This window comes from Grampus griseus, assembly GCF_964374135.1.
Source record: "Grampus griseus genome assembly, chromosome: 1".
NCBI lineage: Eukaryota > Metazoa > Chordata > Mammalia > Artiodactyla > Delphinidae > Grampus > Grampus griseus.
This window is the reverse complement of record NC_139017.1, coordinates 71,375,893-71,399,011: the sequence shown is the minus strand read 5'-3', so window position 1 is coordinate 71,399,011 and position 23,119 is coordinate 71,375,893. Positions and strand designations below refer to the sequence as shown.

General features: G+C 45.7%; 2 protein-coding genes across 4 annotated transcripts in view; one reads left to right on the top strand and one right to left on the bottom strand.

Annotated features, from left to right (window-relative positions):
• Positions 1-17,493: 17,493 nt before the first annotated feature.
• Positions 17,494-18,599, top strand: RXFP4 (relaxin family peptide/INSL5 receptor 4; the record flags this gene model as incomplete). Its single annotated transcript, XM_082677941.1, is given in 6 exon segments — positions 17,494-17,698; positions 17,701-17,768; positions 17,772-18,248; positions 18,252-18,425; positions 18,429-18,455; positions 18,459-18,599. Coding segments are annotated over 6 exon segments (1,092 nt in total).
• Positions 18,600-20,111: 1,512 nt separating this feature from the next.
• ARHGEF2 (Rho/Rac guanine nucleotide exchange factor 2) overlaps positions 20,112-23,119 on the bottom strand; it is a 31,176-nt gene continuing 28,168 nt past the window's right edge. For all 3 annotated transcript variants that reach the window (XM_082660433.1, XM_082660434.1, XM_082660432.1), the window contains one exon: positions 20,112-23,057. In XM_082660433.1, the coding sequence (XP_082516559.1) occupies positions 22,984-23,057 (74 nt within the window). In that variant the 3' untranslated portion in view covers positions 20,112-22,983. The remainder of the gene's footprint in view (positions 23,058-23,119) is intronic.

Sequence of the window (23,119 nt, the reverse complement as noted above, 5' to 3'; positions counted from 1 at the left end):
ATGGCTGCTAAATCTGGTATTTAGGAGGAACTGGGACAAGGAGAATCCATCTTTGTTGTGGGCAAGTTGGTAGCCTAGAAGACAATACGCATGAGTCAGAGAATTAAACAGGTTTTCCTGTTTAATTTTCAGTCATGTTCGTGTGGAGTCCCAGCCTCTTGCTTGGGAGAACGCTTTCCCACGAGTTTTTCGAACTTCACGTTTCAGTTAGCTGTTTAGGAAAAAGGAAACGATTCGTCCCAAAGGTCATTCGAAGAATTTCTCTCTTTTTTTTTTTCATTTCTATGCGCCTAGCGCTGTTTTAAGAACAGGGCACATAAAGACGAGCAAGCCGCGGTCTTGCCTTTCTGGCAGTTACAATGTGGCGGGGTAGCCCTGCGGGTAAATACATGGAATAGGGTTGTAAAATAAGCAGAGGCGGAGAAGATATAGTGCTCAACTTGGAGCTTATACGCAGGTATTTGAAAGAAACGGAAGTTAAACGTGCGGGTGAGGGCTGGAGAAATGATCCAGCGTAGGTTATGAAACACCGTTTTCCGGCTTTCTCCCTACTTAACGGTTGAACTGTCCGAGAGTGGGGCGGGATCCGGAATGCCCTTGGATGCAATCTGAGTTGATTCTGAAAGCCAGAAATTTCCAACATGCAGGGTATCTTGGAGCAGCAAGGAGTCTCTACTGAGTAAATAAAATACAATGCTATTTTTCAAATAAGTACATTCTGATAGGATTAACAGAATACAAATTCATTTAAAAGCCAAGTTTATAGTGTTTTCCCTTCAGCATTTTATAAATAAATGTCCCTTCCATACAAACGCCACCTTTATCGTATATGAAATTATATATATAATATTTCTGAATTCTTTTCTATTGCATGAGTCTACTTTTTCCTTTGCTGTAATGCTTTTTTTTTTTTTTTTTTTTTGCCGTACGCGGGCCTCTCACTGTTGTGGCCTCTCCCGTTGCGCAGCACAGGCTCCGGACGCGCGGGCTCAGCGGCCACGGCTCACGGGCCCAGCCGCTCCGCGGCATGTGGGATCTTCTCGGACCGGGGCACGAACCCGCGTCCCCTGCATCGGCAGGCGGACTCTCAACCACTGCGCCACCAGGGAAGCCCGCTGTAATGCTTTTATAACAATAATTTTTCACCTACTTTAATATCTGTTAGGGCAAGTGGATACACCTACATTTCTTTGCTTATTCTGACAGGTGTATTTTTCCAAATGAATTTAAGATTAAAAAACGTTGTTTTCCCTTTGTGTTGTCTCCCCAAACTACAGTGTTGTTGGGATTATGACAAAAATTACATTGTGTTTACTTTTTTCCTTTTTTAAAAAAATTGAGCTATAATGCACATACCGTAAAAATTTACTCTTTTTAAAAGGGTATCTTACAGGTACAGTTCATTGGTTTTTAGTGTATTTACAAAGTTGTACAAGTATCACCATGATCTACTTCCAGGTCATTTTCATCACCCCAAAAGCAACTCTGCTCTCGTTAGCAGTCACTTCCCATTTTCCCCTCCCGCCGGCCACCAGGAACCACTAACCTACTTTCTGTTTCTGTGGATTTGCCTATTCTGGACAGTTCATGTAAATGGAATCACAGAATATGTGACCTTTTGTGTCTGGCTTCTTTCACTTAACATAATGTTCTCAAGGTTCATCCATGTTGTAGCAAGTATCAGTACTTCATTCCTTTTTATGGTCGAATAATAATCTATTGTATGGATATACCACAATTTGCTTATCCACTCACCTGTTTATAGATACTCGCCATTTCTTTATCTCCTTTGGAGAAATGCCTACTCAAATCCTTTGCCCATTTAAAAATTGGGTTATTTATCTTTTTATTGTTAAATTGTAAGAGTTTGGGCTTCCCTGTTGGCGCAGTGGTTCAATGCAGGGGACAATGCAGGGGACACGGCTTCAATGCAGGGGACAATGCAGGGGACACGGGTTCGGGCCCTGGTCCGGGAGGGTCCCACATGCCGCGGAGCAAGTAGGCCCGTGCGCCACAACTGCTGAGCCTGCGCTCTAGAGCCCGCGAGCCACAACTGCTGAAGCCCGCGCGCCTAGGGCTTGTGGTCCACAACGGGAGAGGCCACCGCAATGAGAAGCCCGCGCACCGCAATGAAGAGTGGCCTCCACTAGCCGCAACCAGGGAAAAGCCTGTGCACAGCAGCAAAGACCCAATGCAGCCAGAAACAATAAATAAATTAAATAAAATAATAAATAAATTTTTAAATTGTAACAGTTCATTATTTATTATGAATCCAAGTCCCTTCAGATAAATGACTTGCAAACAAACATTTTCTCCCATTCTGTGGATTGTCTTTTCACTTTTTTTTTTTTTAATTTTGTTTTTTGGCCGCACAGCACGTGGGATCTTAGTTCCCTGACCAGAGATCGAACCCTCACCCCCTGTATTGGCAGCATGGAGTCTTAACCACTGGACCTCCAGGGAAGTCCCCCTTTTCACTTTCTTGATGGTGTCCTTTGAAACATAAACATTTTTAAATTTTGATGAAGCATTATAGGTTAATACAAGATATTGAATATAGTCCCCTGTGCTATACAGTAAATCCTTGTTGTTTATGCATTTTCTTTATTTTTAAACTTCGGAAGTATTGACAAGTTCACAAGATTCTTCCCACCCAGGAATGTGGTATGATTTTCCATTTTTTGGAGTCTTCTGTTATGCCCTTCAGTAAGTCTTACAGTGTTTTTCTTCTGGATTTTGGTTCCTTTCTTTTTGAATATATTCATAGGTATTTAAAATTTTTGACTGCTATTTTGAAAGACGTTTGAATTGTCTTTTTAAACAATTTATTGTTGATATAAAAGAAATTATTGATTTTTATATTACCCCGCTGCATTGCTAAACTCCGAATAGTTCTAATAATTTTATAGCCAAATCTCTTGGATTGATAAGATAGTATAATGGACAAGAGCACATGCCGCCTATGTTTATTTCCCAAAATTGCCATTGAATTAGCTGTGACCTACTTCACTTCTGAGCCTCAGCTTCCTTACCTTTATTTTATTTATTTACTTTTAAATTTTTATTTATTTTTGGCTGCGTTGGGTCTTTGTTGCTGCCTGCGGTCTTTGTCTAGTTGTGGTGAGCAGGGGATACTCTTCATTGTGCTGCACGGGCTTCTCACTGCGGTGGTTCTCTTGTTGCAGAGCATGGGCTCTAGGCATGCAGGCTTCAGTAGCTGTGGCACACGGGCTTAGTTGCTCTGCTGCATGTGATATCTTCCCGGACCAGGGATCAAATCCATGTCCCCTGCATTGGCAGGTGGATTCTTAACCACTGTGCTATGAGGGAAGTCCCTTCCTTACCTTTAAAAGGGAGATAATGAGGAAATTCCTTGGCGGTCCAGTGGTTAGGACTCCTCACTTTCTCTGCTGAGGACCCTGGTCAATCCCTGGTTGGGGAACTAAGATCCTGCAAGCCGCATGGTGCAGCCAAAAAAGAAAATAAATAAATAAAATAAAAGGGAGATCTAATAATAATAGTGCTTATCTCACAGAGTTGTTGTGAGGGCTATGTGAGTTAATAATAAAAGTAGTTAGAATACTAAAGGTATGTGTTTCCAATTATTTTCTAGGTATAAGATACAATTTATAAAGAATGTATCAATAAAGTTAATCTTTACTTAATTTCTAATGTTTGTACCACTTATTTTGGGGGTTCCTCTTTTTTATTATTATTAAAGTAAATAGTGAAAACTAGTGGTGATTGAACGTTCTTGTTTCTGACATTAATTTCACTTCCTTTTCACTGCAGATTGTCTTTATTTTTATTAAAAGGCATACTGTTGATTACTTTAACAAATACTGTTTAGGTCCCCTAACTATTTCCTCTAGTCCTGTTGTCCTCCCCATCACCTGTACCAGAGGCAGCAGTATCATGAATTTGTTCTTTGTTCTCCCTGTCCATGTTTCTATATTGTTAGAACATTGTACAGATACATAAACAATATGCAGTATAGTGTTGTTTGTGTATGTTTTTTTAATTGAGGTGAAATTCACATAACATACAATTAACCATTTTAAAGTGTACAACTGAGTGGCATTTAGTGCATTCACAATGTTGCACAACCACCACCTCTGTCTAGTTTCAAAACATTTTTCATCACCCCAGAAGAATACCCCATACTCAGTAAGCAATCACTTCTCATTCTTCCCTGTCTCCCATCCTCTGGTAACCATCAGTTGGCTTTCTATCTCTATGTATTTACCTAGTTTGGATATTTCATGTAATCATACAGTATAGGTGTTTTGTGTCTGTCTTCTATCACTTAGCATGTTTTCAAGGTTCATCCTAATTGTAGCGTGTATCAGTACTTCATTCCTCTTTGTGGCTGAATAATATTCTATCAGATGTATGTATGTACCACAATTTGCTTATTCAGCTGTTGATGAGCACTTGGGGTTTCCACCTCTTGGCTATTGTGAATGGTGCTGCTGTGAACATTCATTAACAAATATTTAAGTATCTGTTTTTAACTCTTTAGATTTTATATCTAGGAGTAGAGTTGCTGGGTCATATAGTAATTCTAGATTTAACTTTTGTGGAGTCACCAAAACAAAGGGCTACAACATTTTACATTCCTACCAGAAATGTATAAGCATTCCTATTCCTCCACATCCTCTCCAACACTTATTATTTTCTGTTTTTGTTGGTTTGTTTTTATATATATCACCATCCCAATGAATGCAAAGTGGTATCTCATTGCGGTTTTCATTTGCATTTCCTTAAGGACAAATGATCTTTTCATATACTTGCTGTCCTTTCGTATATCTTCTTTGAAGAAATGCACTTTCCCTTTTGAATATAATGTTTCCTTCTGATAAGTATTATTTGTAAATGTTTGGGAAATTTTCTTCTATTTTAATTTTATTAAGCACTTTCATCAATAATGAGTGTTAAGGACTTACCTGGCGGCACAGTGGATAAAGAATCTGCCTGCTAATGCAGGGGACACAGGTTCGATCCCTGGTCCAGGAAGATCCCACATGCCACAACTACTGAAGCCCGCATGCTTAGAGCCTGTGCTCCACAACAAGAGAAGCCACCACAACGAGCCCGCGCACCACAACGAACAGTAGCCCTAGCTCGCCACAACTAGAGAAAGCCCGCGCGCAGCAACAAAGACCCAACGAAAAAAAAGAAGAATGAGTGTTAAGATTTAGCAAATCTGTTTTTGGTAGGTTAGTTTTGTCTTTAATGCATATTGTAAACAGCTATGATGCTAGATTTCCTAAGATTGAACTCTCCCTCCATTTTGGAATAAACCCTTCTTGACCTGCTGAATTTCATTTGCTGATGTAGGGGAGGAAGAGTAATTTTTTCCTCCTGCCCTTTTTGGTTCTTGGCTAAGTCTCTGTAACAAAACACAGATTAACAAGAGAAGAGAATACAAATTTATTTAACACAGTATAAGTTTTATGTAACACTGGAAGCTTCATAAGGAGATGAAGATCCAAAGAAACGGTTAAACCTGAGAGTTTTGTTTTGTTTTGTTTTAATTTAGTTATTTTTGGCTGCGTTGGGTCTTCATTGCTGTGAGTGGGCTTTCTCTAGTTGTGGCGAGCGGGGGCTACTCTTTGTTGCGGTGCACGGGCTTCTCACTGCCGTGGCTTCTCTTGTTGCGGAGCACGGGCTATAAGCGTGCGGGCTTCAGTAGTTGTGGCTTGTGGGTTCTAGAAGGCAGGCTCAGTAGTTGTGGCTCACAGGCTTAGTTGCTCCGTGGCATGTGTGATCTTCCCGGACCAGGGATTGAACCCGTGTGCCCTGCATTGGCAGGAGGATTCTTAACCACTGTACCACCAGGGAAGTCCAACCTGAGAGTTTTTATGCTAGGTTTAATTTAGAGTGGAAAGTCATGGAAAGAATATGAAAGGACAAAAAGGGATGTGAGCTAACAATGGTAGTTTGGGGGAAACTTAGAAAGGCCTGTTTGTTCAGATTCTTGTCAGTGTCCTTCCATTTTGGAAATAAGGATGCTTCTTTCCTCTGGATATAGGGAAGGCCCCTCTCACATGAGGGTCTGATGACCTGCTTCAGGGGAAGTTCAGAAAGCCCTGCCTACACCTGTTGTTTCTCAAAGTCCTTCAACTGAAAATATTCAGTGCGCCAAGTTGCCAAATTTTGTGGTAGTGTGTTCCGAACCCGTAACAGCTATTCTGTTTATGAGTTTTGCATCTGTGTTCATAGGTGACATCCTGGTACTTTAAAAAATCAAGTTGTAGATTTATTCCAGCTTTGAAAAACTAGTTGGCAGCCCTTTCATTTTTTTTCCTATGCTCTAAAATACTTTGAATAACTTAGATTTTTTTTTTTTTGAACATGGAACTGAACTTGCTTATAAAATCATCTGGATCTGGAAGCTTTTTAATGATAGATATTTGAAAATCTTTTTAATTTCTTATGTAGTTATTCATCTGTTCAGAATTCTTACTTTTCTTGAGTTAATTTTATTATTTTTTTAAAATTTATTTATTTAATTTATTTATTTTTGGCTGCGTTGGGTCTTTGTTGCTGTGCACGGGCTTTCTCTAGTTGTGGTGAACCGGGGCTACTCTTTGTTGCAGTGAGTGGGCTTCTCATCGCGGTGGCTTCTCTTTGTTGTGGAGCACGGGCTCTAGGCGTGCGGGCTTCAGTAGTTGTGGCTCTCGGGCTCTAGAATGCGGGCTCAGTCGTTGTGGCGCAGGGGCTTAGTTGCTCCGCAGCATGTGGGATCTTCCCGGACCAGGGCTCGAACCCGTGTCCCCGGCACTGGCAGGTGGATTCTTAACCACTGTGCCACTAGGGAAGCCCTTGAGTTAATTTTAGTCATTTAAAAGTCATCCATTTTACTTAGAGTTTAAAATGTTTTGCATGAAATTTGATTAAAGGTCTCTTATTCTTTTAATTTCATTTGTATGGCTGTTTCTTTCTCTTCTCTCTTTTTTTCTTTTATCTTTGTTTTCCTTAGCCTTGCCAGGGTCTTGTCTATTTGTTCACCTTTTTTTAATTTTAATTTTTATTTATTTATTTATTTGTTTTTGGCTGTGTTGGGTCTTTGTTTCTGCGCGCAGGCTTTCTCCAGTTGCAGCGAGCGGGGGCCACTCTTCATCGCGGTGCTCGGGCCTCTCACTGTCGCGGGAAGTCCGAGTTCATTTATTTTCAAGTTCTCTCAGAATTTCCCCAACAAAATTTCTCTAAGGGTACAACCAAGTCTGATTTTCTAAACTCCATTCAATAGCACTTCCTTATATTGCTAATTGAAAAAAGTCTCTCTAAAGTATGAGAGGTTAGGCTGAGGTCATTTTTTCTTCCTGTTTGGTGCATGGCCAAAAAAAATTGACATATGAATCCCAGTGACTGTGCATTTCCTGGTGCTCATTTAGGTAGTATTAGGCCATCTACCAACTCCAAGGCAGTGACAACTTGGAGTTCAAATAAAACCCACATGGACTTCCCTGGTGGTGCAGTGGTTAAGAATCTGCCTGTCAATGCAGGGGACACGGGTTTGAGCCCTGGTCCGGGAAGATCCCACATGCCGCGGAGCAACTAAGCCCGTGTGCCACAACTGTACTGAGCCTGCACCCTGGAGACCACGTGCCACAACTACTGAGCCTGTGCTCTGGAGCCCACACACCTAGAGCCTGTGCTCCACAATGAGAGAAGCCACCGCAATGAGAAGCCCACACACCGAAATGAACAGTAGCCCCCACTTGCTGCAACTAGAGAAAGCCCACGTGTAGCAACGAAGACCCAACACAGACATAAATAAATAAATAAAATTAAAAAACAAAACAAAACAAAAAAACATAAAAAAAAGCAAATGTGAAAAAAATGTTAACATTTGGGGAATCTGAGTAAAGGGGATACAGAAATTCTTTGTACTATTCTTGTAGCTTTCTCTAAATCTGTAATTATGCCAAAAGAAAAAAATACCAAAAGTAAAAAAGGAGGAAAAAGAAGGTTATCACAACAGTAAAACAATAGGAACAACAACATGGCACCCTTAGAAGCAAAAAGGAGAGGCAACCCACTAAAGTTCTGTAAGAACTGAATTGCCAGAAAAACACTAAGCCTGAGCTGTTGGGTCCTGTGTTTGACTCAGATCAACATGGCAAGGCATCTCAACCTCTCCAGAGATTCTTAATCCCAAGTACAAAGGATAATGGCAGAAAAGAAATATTTTAGGAGCTCTACTCCTTGGGGGGAAATTTTTTTATCAGTGACTATCTCAGGGATGATCTAAAGATCAGAGGTGAAAGGAAAACTTCCCAATAAGCAAAAATGATGTAATCAAATGTTTTGACTAAGGAACTCCCTCCACATCTAAGGATGTGAGTCAGCAAACTGGTGCTGGGAATTCACTGATGTCCTCAAACACACTGTCACCCACCCGTGGGTACCCCTACAGTATCAATGGAATGCTTGCCCTACAACGCTGGTGTGCTGAGCTGAGGGATGTAAAATAACTCTGAGGATTTGACCAATATATGGTGCTGATATGCTGGGGGATACATTGTATTTTCTCCCTTTTAATTAAGAAATTTTTTGTAATTGTGTTTTCCTCGAGTAATGTACATCAGATGTCTGGCTCCTTATTTTCTAAAAGGTGTAAGATGGAGCTAGTCTGCAAAGAGAAGCAGGAGACTGGAGCAGGTGTGCTGAGAGAAGCAGAAAGAGGAACCAATGAAAAGCAAAAGGAGTAAAACTTGCTTCCTGAGGGCTGTACTGTATTGTCTTCCCAGTATCTCACCTGAATCCACTCAGATCTACTGAAAGTCTAAACATGCATTCTTGGTTCTACTCGTTCATGCCAATATGCCCACCTGTTGCAGTGAAGATAGGAAAGAGAAGGCAGGGATAGGTAGGCAAAACGGTGAGGATGTTTGAAGGACTCTGGTATAATAAACATAACCTGTCCTTAAATACAGGTTTCAGCACTAGAAGTAACTCAAGGGGGTTTCTGTTCCGTGCAATAAAAGAGGAACTCTAGAAAACCCAAGAGGAAGAGAATGACTGATGGAGCAGGATCTGGAAAGAGAGGGATTTAAGAACACAGATATAGAGATTGCTCTTGGACAGGAAGAGGAATACTTCTTCCTGGGAATTAAAAAAATTCCCACAAGCTCAAAGAAAAACTGATTTGATTATTCTGTAGCCATCAGAACCTATTTTAAATCTGTTGAATCAATGAACAACTCAACTTAGTGAACACCGTCCAGTGTCAGGCCCTCATTTCCCAAAGTCAGACAATCTTCAATCAACAGCAGTCTCATAAGAGTAATCATCTGCTATGGATGGTATCTATCTAGTTATACCTCTGAAAATCCACCAGTTCCTGAACTCCAGCTTCCCCAAATCTTGTAGCTAGAAGATTTACAGTCTGCTCTGCCCATAGAGATAATGTCTGACTAACATGTCTCTCTCTTACTGTAGTAAGCAATAAATTTAGTGAACATTTCTGGTTCCTTCTGCCATAAAAAATACTATTTACTGATCTATCTTGCATTCCCTTCTGCTTGAACCAGGGTGCTTCTCATAACAAATAACAGAAAACCTAACTCAAAATGTCTTGAACAATAATAAATGTATTCTGTCTCACAGCTACAAGTCCATAGATGGTGTACGCTCAGCTTCTCTGCTCTGCCTGCCTCCATGGGAAGGCTTTGTCCTTAGACTGGCTTCCTTCATGCTGACAAGATGATGGCCAACACCAACTGGGGCACATATTTCTATGTTTAGGTCCAGCAAGAGAAAGAAACCCTCTCTGGCACTTCTAGAATAAAAAGCCTTCCCCCGGGGATTCCCTGGTGGCGCAGTGGTTGAGAGTCCACCGGCCGATGCAGGGGACACGGGTTCGTGCCCTGGTCCGGGAAGATTCCACATATCGCGGAGCGGCTGGGCCCGTGAGCCATGGCCGCTGAGCCTGCGCGTCCAGAGCCTGTGCTCCACAAAGGGAGAGGCCACAACAGTGAGAGGCCTGCGTACCGCAAAAAAAAAAAAAAAACCTTCCCCCAGTCCAGTCTGATTGGACCAACCTGTGGACTAATAACACTTACCAGGATAATGTCACGTGTTGATTGGCTTAATCCTTGACTCTTGAACCAATTACTGTCAAGAGGATGGTTACATTGTGATGGGCTTAAACTAATCAGGATCCACTCCTAGAGCTGGAGATGGAGTTAGCTTTCTCCAAGTCATCTGGGCTCTTGAGGAATGGATACTGGAACAGAATTAGGGGTACTGGAACAGAATTAGGTTCTTTAGAAAGGAAGAGGGGGACATGGATGCTATGAAAGCAACCAACATGGTCACAAAGCTACTGGACCTTTCCTTCTATGAGCTTACCCATAACAACTTTCCACTGAAACCTTTGAAGTCTAGATCTTCAAGACCAGGTCTCTTTCCAGACCATGTAGTCAAATGCATATTGGATCACTATACCCAAATGTTCACAAATTTTTCAACCTCCTTTTCCTCCTGTATTTTCTAAAGCCAACGCTATACATCTGCTATACATCGATCCAGCCATCCATTCACGTACTCTCCATGTACTTAATTCCCCAAGCTTATACACTGGTGGTCATTCTTTTTTGTTTTTTTTTGTTTTGTTTTGTTTGTTTTTTGTTGTTTTTTGCGGTACGCGGGCCTCTCACTGTTGGGGCCTCTCCCGTTGCGGAGCACAGGCTCCGGACGCATAGGCTCAGCGGCCATGGCTCACGGGCCCAGCCGCTCTGCGGCATGTGGGATCTTCCCGGACCGGGGCACGAACCCGCGTCCCCTGCATCGGCAGGCGGACCCTCAACCACTGCGCCACCAGGGAAGCCCGGTGGTCATTCTTAATTCCTCCCTGCTCTTTACATCCCCAGTCACTTGATTCTATTTCCTAAACATAATCCATATTTCTTCCCTCTTCTACTTCCTAACTATCCCAGCCCCTGTTTACAAAAGCCTCCTAATTGATATTTCTTCTCCTGCCATTCTCAACCTCTTTGAATGGTCTTTCACATTGTCAATAGATAGATAATTAAAAAAAATAAATCTGATTCTGTCACTGTTTAGATTAAAAGCTTTTAGTGGCTTCTTATTCTACTTAGATAAAATCTAAGCTTCTCTGCCTGGCCTAAGGTCCTCCATAACCTCATTATTGCCTCCCCCACCCATCTTTCCTGGTCTTTTCCTTGTTTCACACACTATTGTGCCAACTATGCTGAAACATTTGCATTTCCCCAGATTCTGCATGCAGTTGCATGCCCCCAAGTCTTTGATCATACTGTTCCCATCCCCTGAAATGCCCTTTCCCTGGACAAGCATCTACTGATATTTCAAGGCTTAGTACAAAACTCATCTCTGTGACTATCCCAGGTAAAGCTAAACACCTCTTCCTTTGTAGTACCTTGGAACTCTCTATTAAATCTTTAGTATAGTACCTTTCATGCTGTATTTACAAGTATTGTTTATGCTGCCTTTACTAAGAGTGAGCTCTTTGAGGGCAGGAGCTATGTCTTAATCACTTTTGTGTATCCCAGGGCTGCATGGTGCCTGTCACTTACCAGATGCCCAGGAAATGCATTTTGGATGAATGTATGAAAGATCAAGCTGATCGGGGACATGTAAAAAGATTTTCATGCATTGCCAAAGCCTCATTCTGAGGCTGGACACTGTAAGTTGTAGTCAGATACCAATGTTAGTATAGAGTATAGCAGGGTATCCCACCAAGAAATTGACTAGCAGTGTCCATTACTGAAGACTTAAACTCTGTTTGGTTTTAGAACAGTGGCCCTGGAAAGAGCCTCTGCTCATCCATGTGCATGGGCAGGCATCTGTCCCATTCCTTTCTCAGGAAGGTGAATACCTGACATCTGAAATGGAAACCTCCCTTTCATGTAGGGGGCCTTAGAAGACAGAAAGGCTAGCATGCTCAGAGCCACAGCCTGGGATGCCCAGTGTGGGACACTCTAGAGTGAACCTGGCCCAGAGCAAATGGAGTCAGAAATGAGGCTGTCCTGTTTCAGAGGAGCACACTGCTAGGATTGGAGGCTGGGACAGGCAGAACTTGGCTGCATTGTAGATGGACCTGGAATGTTGAACAGATGGAGGAGGAACAGATGCTTCAGTGAGGCAAACGGGAAGGGACAACCATGGCCTGGCAGCCATCGGGGCTCTTTCCTCCATGCTTGCTGTTGCACATAGCAGTAATCCATTCCTTTTAATTGTTGAGTACCATTCCATTGCATGAATATACCACAATTGATTCCTCCATTCACTTGTTGATAGAAAATTAGGTTATCCATTTGAGTTGTTTCCCATTTTAAGCTACTTCAAATAAAGCTGCTGTGAACACTGGTGTACAAGTCTTTATGCGAATGTGTACTTTCATTTCTCTTGTGTAAATGCCTAGGAGTAGAAAGACTAGGACATATGGAGTTATGTTTAACTTTTTAAGAAAATGTCAAATTGTTTTACAAAGTGATCATATAATTTTATATTCCCATCAGCAATGTATGAAAGTTTTGGTACCCTACTTCCTCACCAACTCTTGGTATGGTCAGGGTTTTTTTTAGACATTCTAATAGGAATGTAGTATTATCTCACTGTGGTTGTACTTTGCATTTCCCTAGAGGCTAATGACGTTGAGCATCTTCTCACGTGCTTATTTGCTATCCGTATGTCTTCTTTGATGAACTATCTGTTCAAATCTTTTACCCCTTTTAAAAAATAAGGTTGTTTTCTTATTATTGAATTGTGAGAATTCCTTAGATATTCTAGATGCAGGTTTTTTTGTTGTTGTTCTTTGTTTGTTTTGGCTACACCAAGCAGCATGTGGGATCTTCCCCGAGGAGGATCGAACCCATGCCTCCTGCATTGGAAGCACGGAGTGTTAACCACCGGACCACCAGGGAAGTCCAGATACAAGTTCTTTATAAGATGGAAAAGAGTATGAAAAAGAATACATACATATGTGTATATATGCGTATATACCGTGTGTGTGTGTGTGTGTGTGTGTGTGTGTGTGTGTGTGTGTGTGTGTGTGTGTGTGTATATGGTTGGCCAAAAAGTTCAGGGTTTTCCATTAAGATGTTATATATATCTGAATCACTTTGCTGTACACCAGAAACTAACACAACATTGTAAACCAACTATACTTCAATAAAAAATAAGCTAAAAAAAAAGTTCTTAATTTCAATGAAGCCCAATTATCAATTTCTTGCTGTTACAGATTGTGCTTTTGATGTTGTATCTAAGAAATTTTTGCCTAACCTAAGGTCATAAAAAATTTCTCCTTTGTTTTCCTTTATAAGTTTTGGAGTTTTAGGTTTTACATTTAGATCTATGATCCATTTTGAGTTAATTTTTGTGCATGGTGCGAGGCAGGGACTGAAGTTCTCTCATGCACGCTGTTTTTTTTTTAATGTGGGTGTTCAGTTGTTACAAAATCATTTGTTGAAAAGACTATGTGTTCTTTAGTAAATTGCCTTTGCACCTTTGTGGAAAATCAGTTGACTGTAAATATGTGGGCCTATTTCAAGACTCTCAATTCCACTGATTTATATGTCTATCCTTTTGCTATTATCACACTGTCTTGACTACCATAGCTTTAAAGGCTTGGAATTGGATACATGAGTACTCCAACTTTATAGTCTTTTTACTGAATTGTTCTGGCTATTTTACAAAATCTTTTGGCTATTTGCACTTCCACATGGATTTTAGAATCAGCTTGTCAATTTCTTTTAAAAAGGCTGCTAGAATTTTGACTAGGATTGCATTGAATCTACAGACCCATTATGAGGGCAACTGACATCTTATTATTGAGTCTTCAAACTCATGAATACAGTATACCTCTGCATTTATTAAGATTTTCTAAATTTCTCTCAGCAGTGATTTGTAGTTTCCAGTGTACAAGTATTGGTACATCTCTTGTCAGATTTATCTCGAAGATTTTTTATTTTTGATGCTCTGGCAGCTTCATCTTCTTTTTTTTTTTTTTGCGGTACGCGGGTCTCTCACTGTTGTGCCTCTCCCGTTGTGGAGCACAGGCTCCGGACGCGCAGGCTCAGCGGCCATGGCTCACGGGCCCAGCCGCTCCGCGGCATGTGGGATCTTCCCGGACCGGGGCATGAACCCACGTCCCCTGCGTCGGCAGGCGGGCTCTCAACCACTGCGCCACCAGGGAAGCCCTGGCAGCTTCATCTTAATGTGGAAAATGGAAGAGGTGGATCACTCTCACTGCCTTTGCAATTTTTCTGTAAATATAAAGCTCTTCCAAAATATAAAGTTGAGAGAGAGAGAGATTGATTCAGAAGTTGCCCTTTAGCGCTGAAGCTGCCCATGTCCCTTACCAAGACTGGAGCATTTTCTCCAGTAGCCTTTGACAGACACATGAAGTAGTAGAGGTGGTGGCTGATTGGGTTGATGTGAGGTTAGAGACCTGGATTAGGTCCCCTCCTCCTGGTCCCCTCCTCCTGCCACTTGTAGTCCTCCAAGCAGCTAGTCTCAGTCTCCACTGTCATAAGTACAAATGCCAAGATCCCCTCTCTTTATGCTCTGTGGAGGGATAACTCAGTCTCTTTGCCACCTCCCCCAATTCCTCTTTGCCTAGGCTTTGGAGTGCAGGACAGGGATGTGGGGCTGAAAAGACATGTGGACGAGGGAGGGGAGGATATTCAGGTGACTGAGGGGAAGGCCCAGATGTTGGAAGTCCCTTATTACGAAAGGGAGACACTGTAATCTACCACAACAGGTACTTGGATTCTGAGATAGAAAATGGGGCTGGAAAAGTACGGCTCTAGAGGGTAATATGAACGTGAGAGATGGCAAAAGCGTTTCTGTTGGGTCCAGTCCCTCCTCTCCCTCCAGCAGTTGTGGGGGAAGAGCATCGAAAGCAGAGTTGTCGCTATCCTTCTGTCCATATCCTGCCGCTCTTTCCTTTGGCGCTCCCCAAGGGAAGGGTCTGTCACTTCTGGCACTCCGGAAGGGCAACAGGTTACAGGTGGAAAGAAATGCCCAAAGGGTTTTGTGATGTACTGGAAAGAGCTAGATTCTAGGAGTCAGAAAACTTTTATCTCAAATCCTCACTCTGCCACTACTTCCCCTGTGGCCTTGGACAAGTCACTTTCACACCCTACAAAATGAGAAACTGAACTAGAGGATCTGAAAAGCCCACCCATCTCAAAAAGCTTATTATATTTTATGAGGATAGGGACCATATTATGTTTTCGTCTCCCCAGCATCTAGCACAGTGCCTGGCACATAGTAAGTGTTCAAGAAATGCTGTGATTAGTGAATGAATGGATGAATCAAGGAACAAACTAACAAAATACTAAAATGAAGGGGCCCAAAGTGAAGTTCTTAAACTTGGTCAGTTGGCGGCACCACCTCTCTACATAACCACAAAGGAGTGTTGATAGTCTCAGACCAAGGGAAAGGATTTAGATTAGAAAAGAATAAAGGTAAAAAAAATAATGATCAGAGGACCGGATATTTCAAATGGAAAGCAGAACCCTGAAATTCTGACCCAGCTTCTGTTTTCCAAGCCAAGAGACAATAGGTCCAGTGCATTAAAAGACATCGTGGCTGCCAGATGGACAAGGTGATGCAGGATGGGTGGAAGAGTAAACATGGCCCTGAGAGAGGGAGTGATTGGCACAAGTCACACAGGAGCAGTCCCTGAGGCCGGGAGGTAGCCCCTGGGGCTCACCTGAACTTGGGCTGGGCACTCCCCTTCGGCCACCCCCTTCACACCCATCCCTTGCTGAAGGACCCAAACATCCTGGCACCCAGTCTGAATCTCTTTCACCCCTGGGTCTCTCCTATAAGGTTCATCAAACCCATTGTTGATTATCCTGAAAGGGCCCCTCTCCTCCCCTAGCACTCAAGGGAACTGAACGTCAAACATCTTAGTTAGCTAGCAGAGGACAGGAAGGTGCTGAATATTTTGAAAAAGCCTCATTCTTTTATCTACACCCTGCCCCTCGCCCCACGTCTTCTATTTTCCCCCATCACTGCAAATTCTGCAAAGGATAGGGATACGGGCACAAAAGGGGAGAACCCAATGATGCACTTTTTCCATTTAGGGCTGAGATCATGGGGAGGCAGGATGAGGTGTGGTGAGGGTATATCTCAGAAACCACACCTCTGAAAGGGGGTTTGGGGGTTGCAGGAGAGAGTAGGGGGTACCACTGACTTCTGTCTCCACAGATTAGAGAAGGAAAGGGTGAAATGGCAGTGGGAGTGGTAGAGGTTACAGGACTTCTTAGCAAGAAGAGAACTGAGGGCATGCCCCAGGCCTGCTCAGGTCCTCGTAGGCTGTGTTCCCCAGTAGGGAGGGAACAGGAAGCTGTGACTTCCTCTCCCCTTTTCCTCCCTGCCCTTAGCCTCAAAGTCACTTGACGCTGCAATGAATTCCAACCTGTGTTTTAGTTGGCACTGTTCCCTGGGCATGGTGATAATAGCTGCTCGGTACCTTGCTCCCTTGTGCCACAAACACCCCCAACTTTTCCTTTGAAATAATAATCACTCGGGCTTCCCTGGTGGCACAGTGGTTGAGAGTCCGCCTGCCGATGCAGGGGACATGGGTTCGTGCCCCGGTCCGGGAAGATCCCACGTGCCGCGGAGCGGCTGGGCCCGTGAGCCATGGCCGCTGAGCCTGCACACCCGGAGCCTGCGCATCCGGAGCCTGTGCTCCGCAACGGGAGAGGCCACAGCAGTGAGAGGCCCGCGTACCGCAAAAAAAAAAAAAAATAATAATAATAATAATAATCACTCATGCAAATAGCAATGTATAAAGTGCTTTTTCATGTGTTATCTCATTTTACCACACCAATCCCGTAAAGCAGAGAGTTTTACCTGAAAAATTTAAGCTAGGAAACTGAGGCTCAGGCGAGTAAAGTAATTCACTCATAGTCACACAGCGAGTGAGGAGCAGATCTGGGACCCCAGAACTTCTGCTCTTTCTCTCTCAAATACCTATTCTGATTCCCTGCCTCCATGCTCCCTCCCAGGCCCCTTCCCCTTGGCTCCAAGGGAGCATTTTCTGCAGAGAAGGGGGCCCCTGAACACTGTTAGGATTAGAGGGGGCTCCAGTTTGGTTCCTGTCATCCCTGAGATGGGGTATCTGTGTCCCTCTCCCTGGATTGGAGGCTTGGGGCTGCCCTGCATAGTGGGATCATTCTCCCTCCCCCCATCCTCTTCTGCATAGAGCTCTACACAAACACAAACACATTTATCCCAATGTTCAGGTTCTCTCTCACCCTGCCCCACCCACCACCAAGACCAACAGAGAAGAGGCAGGTTGTCCCTCCACCACCCGCCCCCTGAGGTGTGGGCGTGGGCTGGGTCTCCAGGCAGCCAGAGGCCCCGAGAGAAGCAGAGAAGCGCTCAGATATACACCGTCCTGCTGAGTGCCTTAGGTGGCCCCTGCCAGTCTGGCAGGCACCCCTGGCCCCTCTGCCCAGCACCACCGACGTCTGATGCCCTGCGATGCCCACGCCCAACACCTCTGTGCCCCCGCCTGCTTTCTGGGTCAACACCTCTGGAGGCAGTGTGCTGAGTGCTGATGAAGATATGATGCCTGTTGGATTCCTAGCCCTGAGGGTTGCCCTGGCCTATGGGCTCGTGGGGGACATCGGCTTGCTGGGAAATTTGGCCGGACTCTGGGTTCTGGGTAACTGTGCTCGGCGAGCCCCCTGCCCACCGACACTTTTGTCTTTAAACTAGCTTTGGCAGACCTGGGGCTGGCACTCACTCTCCCCTTCTAGGCAGCCGAGGCGGCACTGGACTTCCACTGGCCCTTCGGAGGTGCCCTCTGCAAAATGGTCCTGACAGCCACCGTCCTCAACATCTACACCAGCATCTTCTTCATCACGGCGCTGAGTGTTGCCCAATACTGGGTGGTGGCCATGGCTGCAGGACCCGGCACCCACCTCTCGCTCTTCTGGGCCCGTGTGGCCACCCTGGCCATGTGGGTGGCAGCTGCCCTGGTGACGGTGCCCACGGCTGTCTTTGGGGCCAAGGGCGAGGTGACTGGCATGCATCTGTGTCTGCTGCGCTTCCCCAGCAGGTATCGGCTAGGGGCCTACCAGCTGCAGAGGGTGGTCCTGGCCTTTATGGTGCCACTGGGCATCACCACCACCAGCTACCTGCTGTTCCTGGCCTTCCTGCGGCTGCGGCAACGGCAGGACAGCAGAGTCGTGGCCCGCTCCGTCCACATCCTTCTGGCCTCCTTCTTCCTCTGCTAGTTCCCCAACCACGTGGTCCCTCTTTGGGGTGTCCTGGTGAAGTCTGACCTGCTGCCCTGGGACAGCACTTTCTACACCATCCATACCTATGTCTTCCGCATCACTACCTGCCTGGCACACAGCAACAGCTGTCTCAACCCCATGCTGTACTGCTTCCTAAGGCGGGAGCCCCGGTAGGCCCTGGCAGACACCTTCAGGGATCTGTGAGCAAGGCTGTGGCCCCAGGGGCGGGGCTGGGTAGAACAGGTGGCCCTAAAGGAGGTGGGCAGGCGGTGGATGGAGAGCACCCCTTGGGAGGGTGGCCCTTCTACCAGGCTTACCAACCTGGACAAAGGGACACCTGGGTGAAGGGGGCAAGGTAAACCCCCTCCTCTTTGCGGGGATCCACGCATCCTAGGGAGAGAGAGGTTGGCCTCTCTGCCACGATGCAAGGCCCTCAGGGAAAGTCTGATCTTTGATCCCCAGCTCTGGCTATGGGGGAACAGGGAGGCTGGGACCCAGGTCAGGGCTGGGTATGACCAAGTGGAAGTCTCCACATGGAGATGGGAATGATGAGTACCTGAGAATAAACCTCTGGAGCATACACAGTGTCCGCACCTTTCATCTCAGTTCCACCTCCAGGTCAAGGTGGCCAAAAGGATTCTTTGCCCCATTTCTGCCTTCTGTGAGAATTCCCAGGAAAATTGCCCTAAGGGTTCTAGACTAATTGGGTCATAGGTCAATGCTTATCCCCCTCTATCCCCTCCACCCTCCCTCCCTCACCTCAAATGGGGTGTACCCTTGTCCTTCTCCGGTGCTGGGGCCAAATATGCCCTTCTCCTCTGGCCACCTCTACCTTCTTACCATCTCATTAGTGTCTACAGAAACTTGCTGCCCACAGACACCTCAGCAACAAAAGCTGTGGTTCTCCCTGCTGTGTGTGGGGTCTTGCTGGATCCCTAGCTCCAGCCAAGCCCGGGGTGCAAACCCGTTTCTGGCTGGGAGGACCCGTGTGTCTCTCCTTAAATCAGGATTTGGAGGGAGAAGTGAGGACAAGGACAAGCCAAGGATGTGTGTGGGGCACAGGGAGGCAAGAGATGCGGGAGGGGGTTGGGAGAAGAGGCGGCTGAATGTGCAGCCAGAGGAGTGCGAACCACAGAATATGGTGCTACTCTTCCTCCTCCCCCGAGGGCTTAGCTCAGAGCATCACCTCAGGTGTCAGAACACCTGGATTCACATCCTAGGTCTGACACTAACCAGCTGAGGGACCTCGGCAAGTTACTTTACTTCTCTGTACCTGTTTTCTCAATTTAAAATGGGCTGTTAAGGATGTAACAGTGCCTGAAATAGAGTTTTACGTATTATTCTTACACCCCATGTAAAATGGAGACAGAAGAAAAAAGGAAGAAATAAGGGGGCAACTGGGAGACAGGGACAAGGAGCCATAAAGGTCTTGTCTGGAATTTTTACATGCTCTGGAGTGAAAGTTTTACATAAGGAACTGAATGAGGGGTTGGCCCCTCAGGCCCCTCTTGAAGCTGTGCACTCCAGGGCAGCGGGGTTCCCCTTTGCTTTCTGTATCCATAGATACCCAGCAATGATAAATGCTAGCCATCAGAAGGGACTTTCCAGGGGGGAGCCCCTGGGAAGGAGGGAGGTGGCAGAGGGAAAATGGGGTGAAGCTCCCACTGCCATTGCCCCAGCCCAAGGTCTGACTTGTCTTGAACCCAGCTGGGCACGGTGCCTCCTGAGTGGGTGGAGCCCCCTCTGGAGGGGGCATCGCCTGCACCAGCTCCATCCAGTTGCTGAACAGGAGAGGCTCGAAAGAGCCGCCTAATTCACACCATATTAAGCAATGCTAAAGAGATTTAATTAGCCTCTTGATGTTTAATTTCCTTTCTTTGATAATGTTTAAACGGTTCCAAAATCCACATCTATTCCCAGCCAATTCAGGATGGAAAATCCTCCACCACTCAAGTGCCCCTCTTCCCACCCCCTGCAGCTCCTCTGATGGCCCTGCTGGGGCTCGGGATATTGGCTCCTCTGGGAGCATCGCTGCTTTATGGGACCCGGAGGTAAATATTGACAAAGTTTAAACAGATCCAAGTCAGAGGTGAATGAATGCATGCAGACCCACCCTTTGGGATGGGAGAGGGAGGGGAGGGTGCAATGGAAAGGAGGCATTGCTGTGGCAAGAAGCTGGGCCCTGGCTCCCTGGAGCTCAAGCCACAGAGCTGTGAAACTGCCAACAGGGTAGACAGAGAGTAAGACTGAGTTTCCAAAAATGGGAATAGAGAGGGGACAACGGACAGAATGGGAAAGACGTGAGAGAGGGACTAATCTCAGAGGAACTACCATGTCAGAGACATGTGTGTCTTGTTTTGGGATCAAGGATGAGGAGGAGGTTTCAGTCCAGGGGCGGCAGGAGGGACAGAGCAGCTCTCCTGTGAGCTGTGGGCTTCTCGGAACCCACGCTCTGGGCTCTGCGTCCCCAGGTTTCCGTTACCCTCTTGACCTGCATCCTTCACTGGATCTGTAAGAACGCTGGAGGCTCCTGCATTCCCTTTCCTGGTGGTCTTTGGATGCTAACATCCCCCTGCTCTGCCTTTACAGCTTTGGGTCCCAGCTGCTTCCCGCTGACGTGGCAGACAGCTGCTGAGCCATGGGCCATCGTGTTGGAAACTTTGGAGCTCTGGTGTTTTTCAGCAGAGTAGCCGAGGAGGGGAAGTGGAGGACTGCAGCTAGGCGGGCTGGCCCTTTCCTGGCTCCTCTGCACCCAGGTTTCCCTGTCTATGAAATGAAAACAATTCCTACCTCACAGATTCCATTATGGATGAGAAGGCACCTTGTCAAGGCCAGATGCTGATGGATGAGAATGACAGGAGTGGAGGGTGCTGGCTGCTCCCCCAAGCCTGCCCCCCACCCCAGGTGATTTCAGTTCCTCTTTCTAGCTGAGGTCATGAGCCCCATCCTTCCCATCTTACCCCATGGGCTCCAACAGAGGTCTGTGCACTGTGCCAGCATTTATACAACTCTAGACTCTCTCACCCCTCCCCCTACAGCCCCAGAGCAGGGTATTAACCAGAAACAGGAAGCAAAAAATTAACCAAAAACAAGAACTGAAACCTACTTAATCTCTCACTGCCTCTCAAAATGGCAAAGAGCAAATGAGCAGCTCTTATGAGGGAAACCTTCTTAAAAAGGTTAAACCAGGGCTCTGGCACTGTGAAGAACAAGGGCAGAGTGAGGGCTGAACCTGAACATGAATGACTCTGGGGAGAGGCTAACAGGAGCTGTGATGAAAGGGAGGGAAGGGGGCAAGAGGCTGATGCAATTCCTGAGCATGGCATGCAAATGAGATGAAAACAAGTTTTTGAATGTTGGAACCTCCAACAGCCACTGGAACCTAAGTGTCCCTTCATTATTATCCTTGTATTTGTGAGCGTCAAAGATGACAGCAAAAAAAAGGTTGGCAGCAGTTTCTTTTGTTAGCGCCCCCTGTCTTCAGGGAGGCAGTCACCCTTCCTGGGAGAGGAAGAGGCTCCTTTTGGAGGAACACACGTCATTGCCTGGCTCTCCCCCTCACCAGCACCCTCAGAACTGGCAGACATTAACAGACAGTACTTCCTGGGGTTCCAGGACTTTAATTTTCCCTGTTTTATCTTTTTTTTCCCTTTCTTTTTTTTTTTTTTCCTTTCCTTTTTTTTTTTTTTTAACAATCAAATTTGCAGAAAACTGGCTGGGGCTGGCAGGCACTGGGCGGGGGGAGGTCCATTGAAAAATCCCCCAAATTCACGCAGAGGTTTCAGGTCATGGTTGCTGAGGTGGGGGATGAGGTCAGGGTTTGTAGAGATTTCCCAACTCACCCAAGAACTGTTTGGCCAAATGGCTGGGGAAGAGGTCAAAATGGGTCCCCCAGTACTATAGATGAGTGGAGAAGTCATTGTTCCCCCCATCCCTCAAGTTCTTCCGAGATGTAGAGATAGAAGGCTGCGATTTCTAATTGCCTACAATCTTCTCTTAAAAATATAAAACACGTGCAGTTGGCTTTGGTACAAAAAAGAAAACAACAACAACAAAGAAACATTCTGGTCCCTGTGAGTTTTTCCCCTCACCCCCCAACCCCCCTTTACGGCCACCTCAACCTGTATTCCATCAACTCTAGGAAGCCAGGTTATCTCCCTGGGGTTTCCATAGAAGACAGATAGAAGGGAGAACAGCAGTAAGAGGTTGAGGGGAAGGGGAGAGGGACATGGCCCTGACCACAGCCCTTCCTGAAGGGGCAGTAGGGTCTTATGGCTGCAGCCTCTCCTCAAAGATGGGTGTTGCTCAGGAGGGGTGCTAGAACCCAGCAGCTGCATGGTTGAGCCTGAATAAACCCCAGTAGTGTTAAAGGACAAGGCCCCCTGATCCCTATGGCTTGGTTCCCATGTCCCTGGTCCTCTAAATCTCCCCTCTCCCTCCATAACTAATAAACAATAAATAAATAAATTTTCCTAAAGTAGAGGGAAAAAGGCATGAAAAATTGGCATCTGCAGTGTAGCTTCTGGATGCCACCAGGGGGCACTGTGGCCTAATACCCCCAGCTTCCTAAATGGCGCCCCCCGCCCCCGTGTCCAAGGATCCCAAGAGCTGGCAAGGACAATCAGCAGTTCTTTCAAATGTTCCCTCGTCATTGGCAGATTGGAGTCCCCAGGTTTGCCTCCCTCAGTAATGTTCTTCAGGGGGACATGGGGTGGGGGGAGGGGCCCCCTTAGCTCTCTGAAGCTACAGGCTCCCCGTCACGGCTCTCAGTCTCTTCCGGGATGTCCTGCATTCGGGTGAAGTCTGAAGGAGGACGGGGCAAAGTTAGTGAGTGAACAGATGCTCCCGTGATCTACTGAACCGCT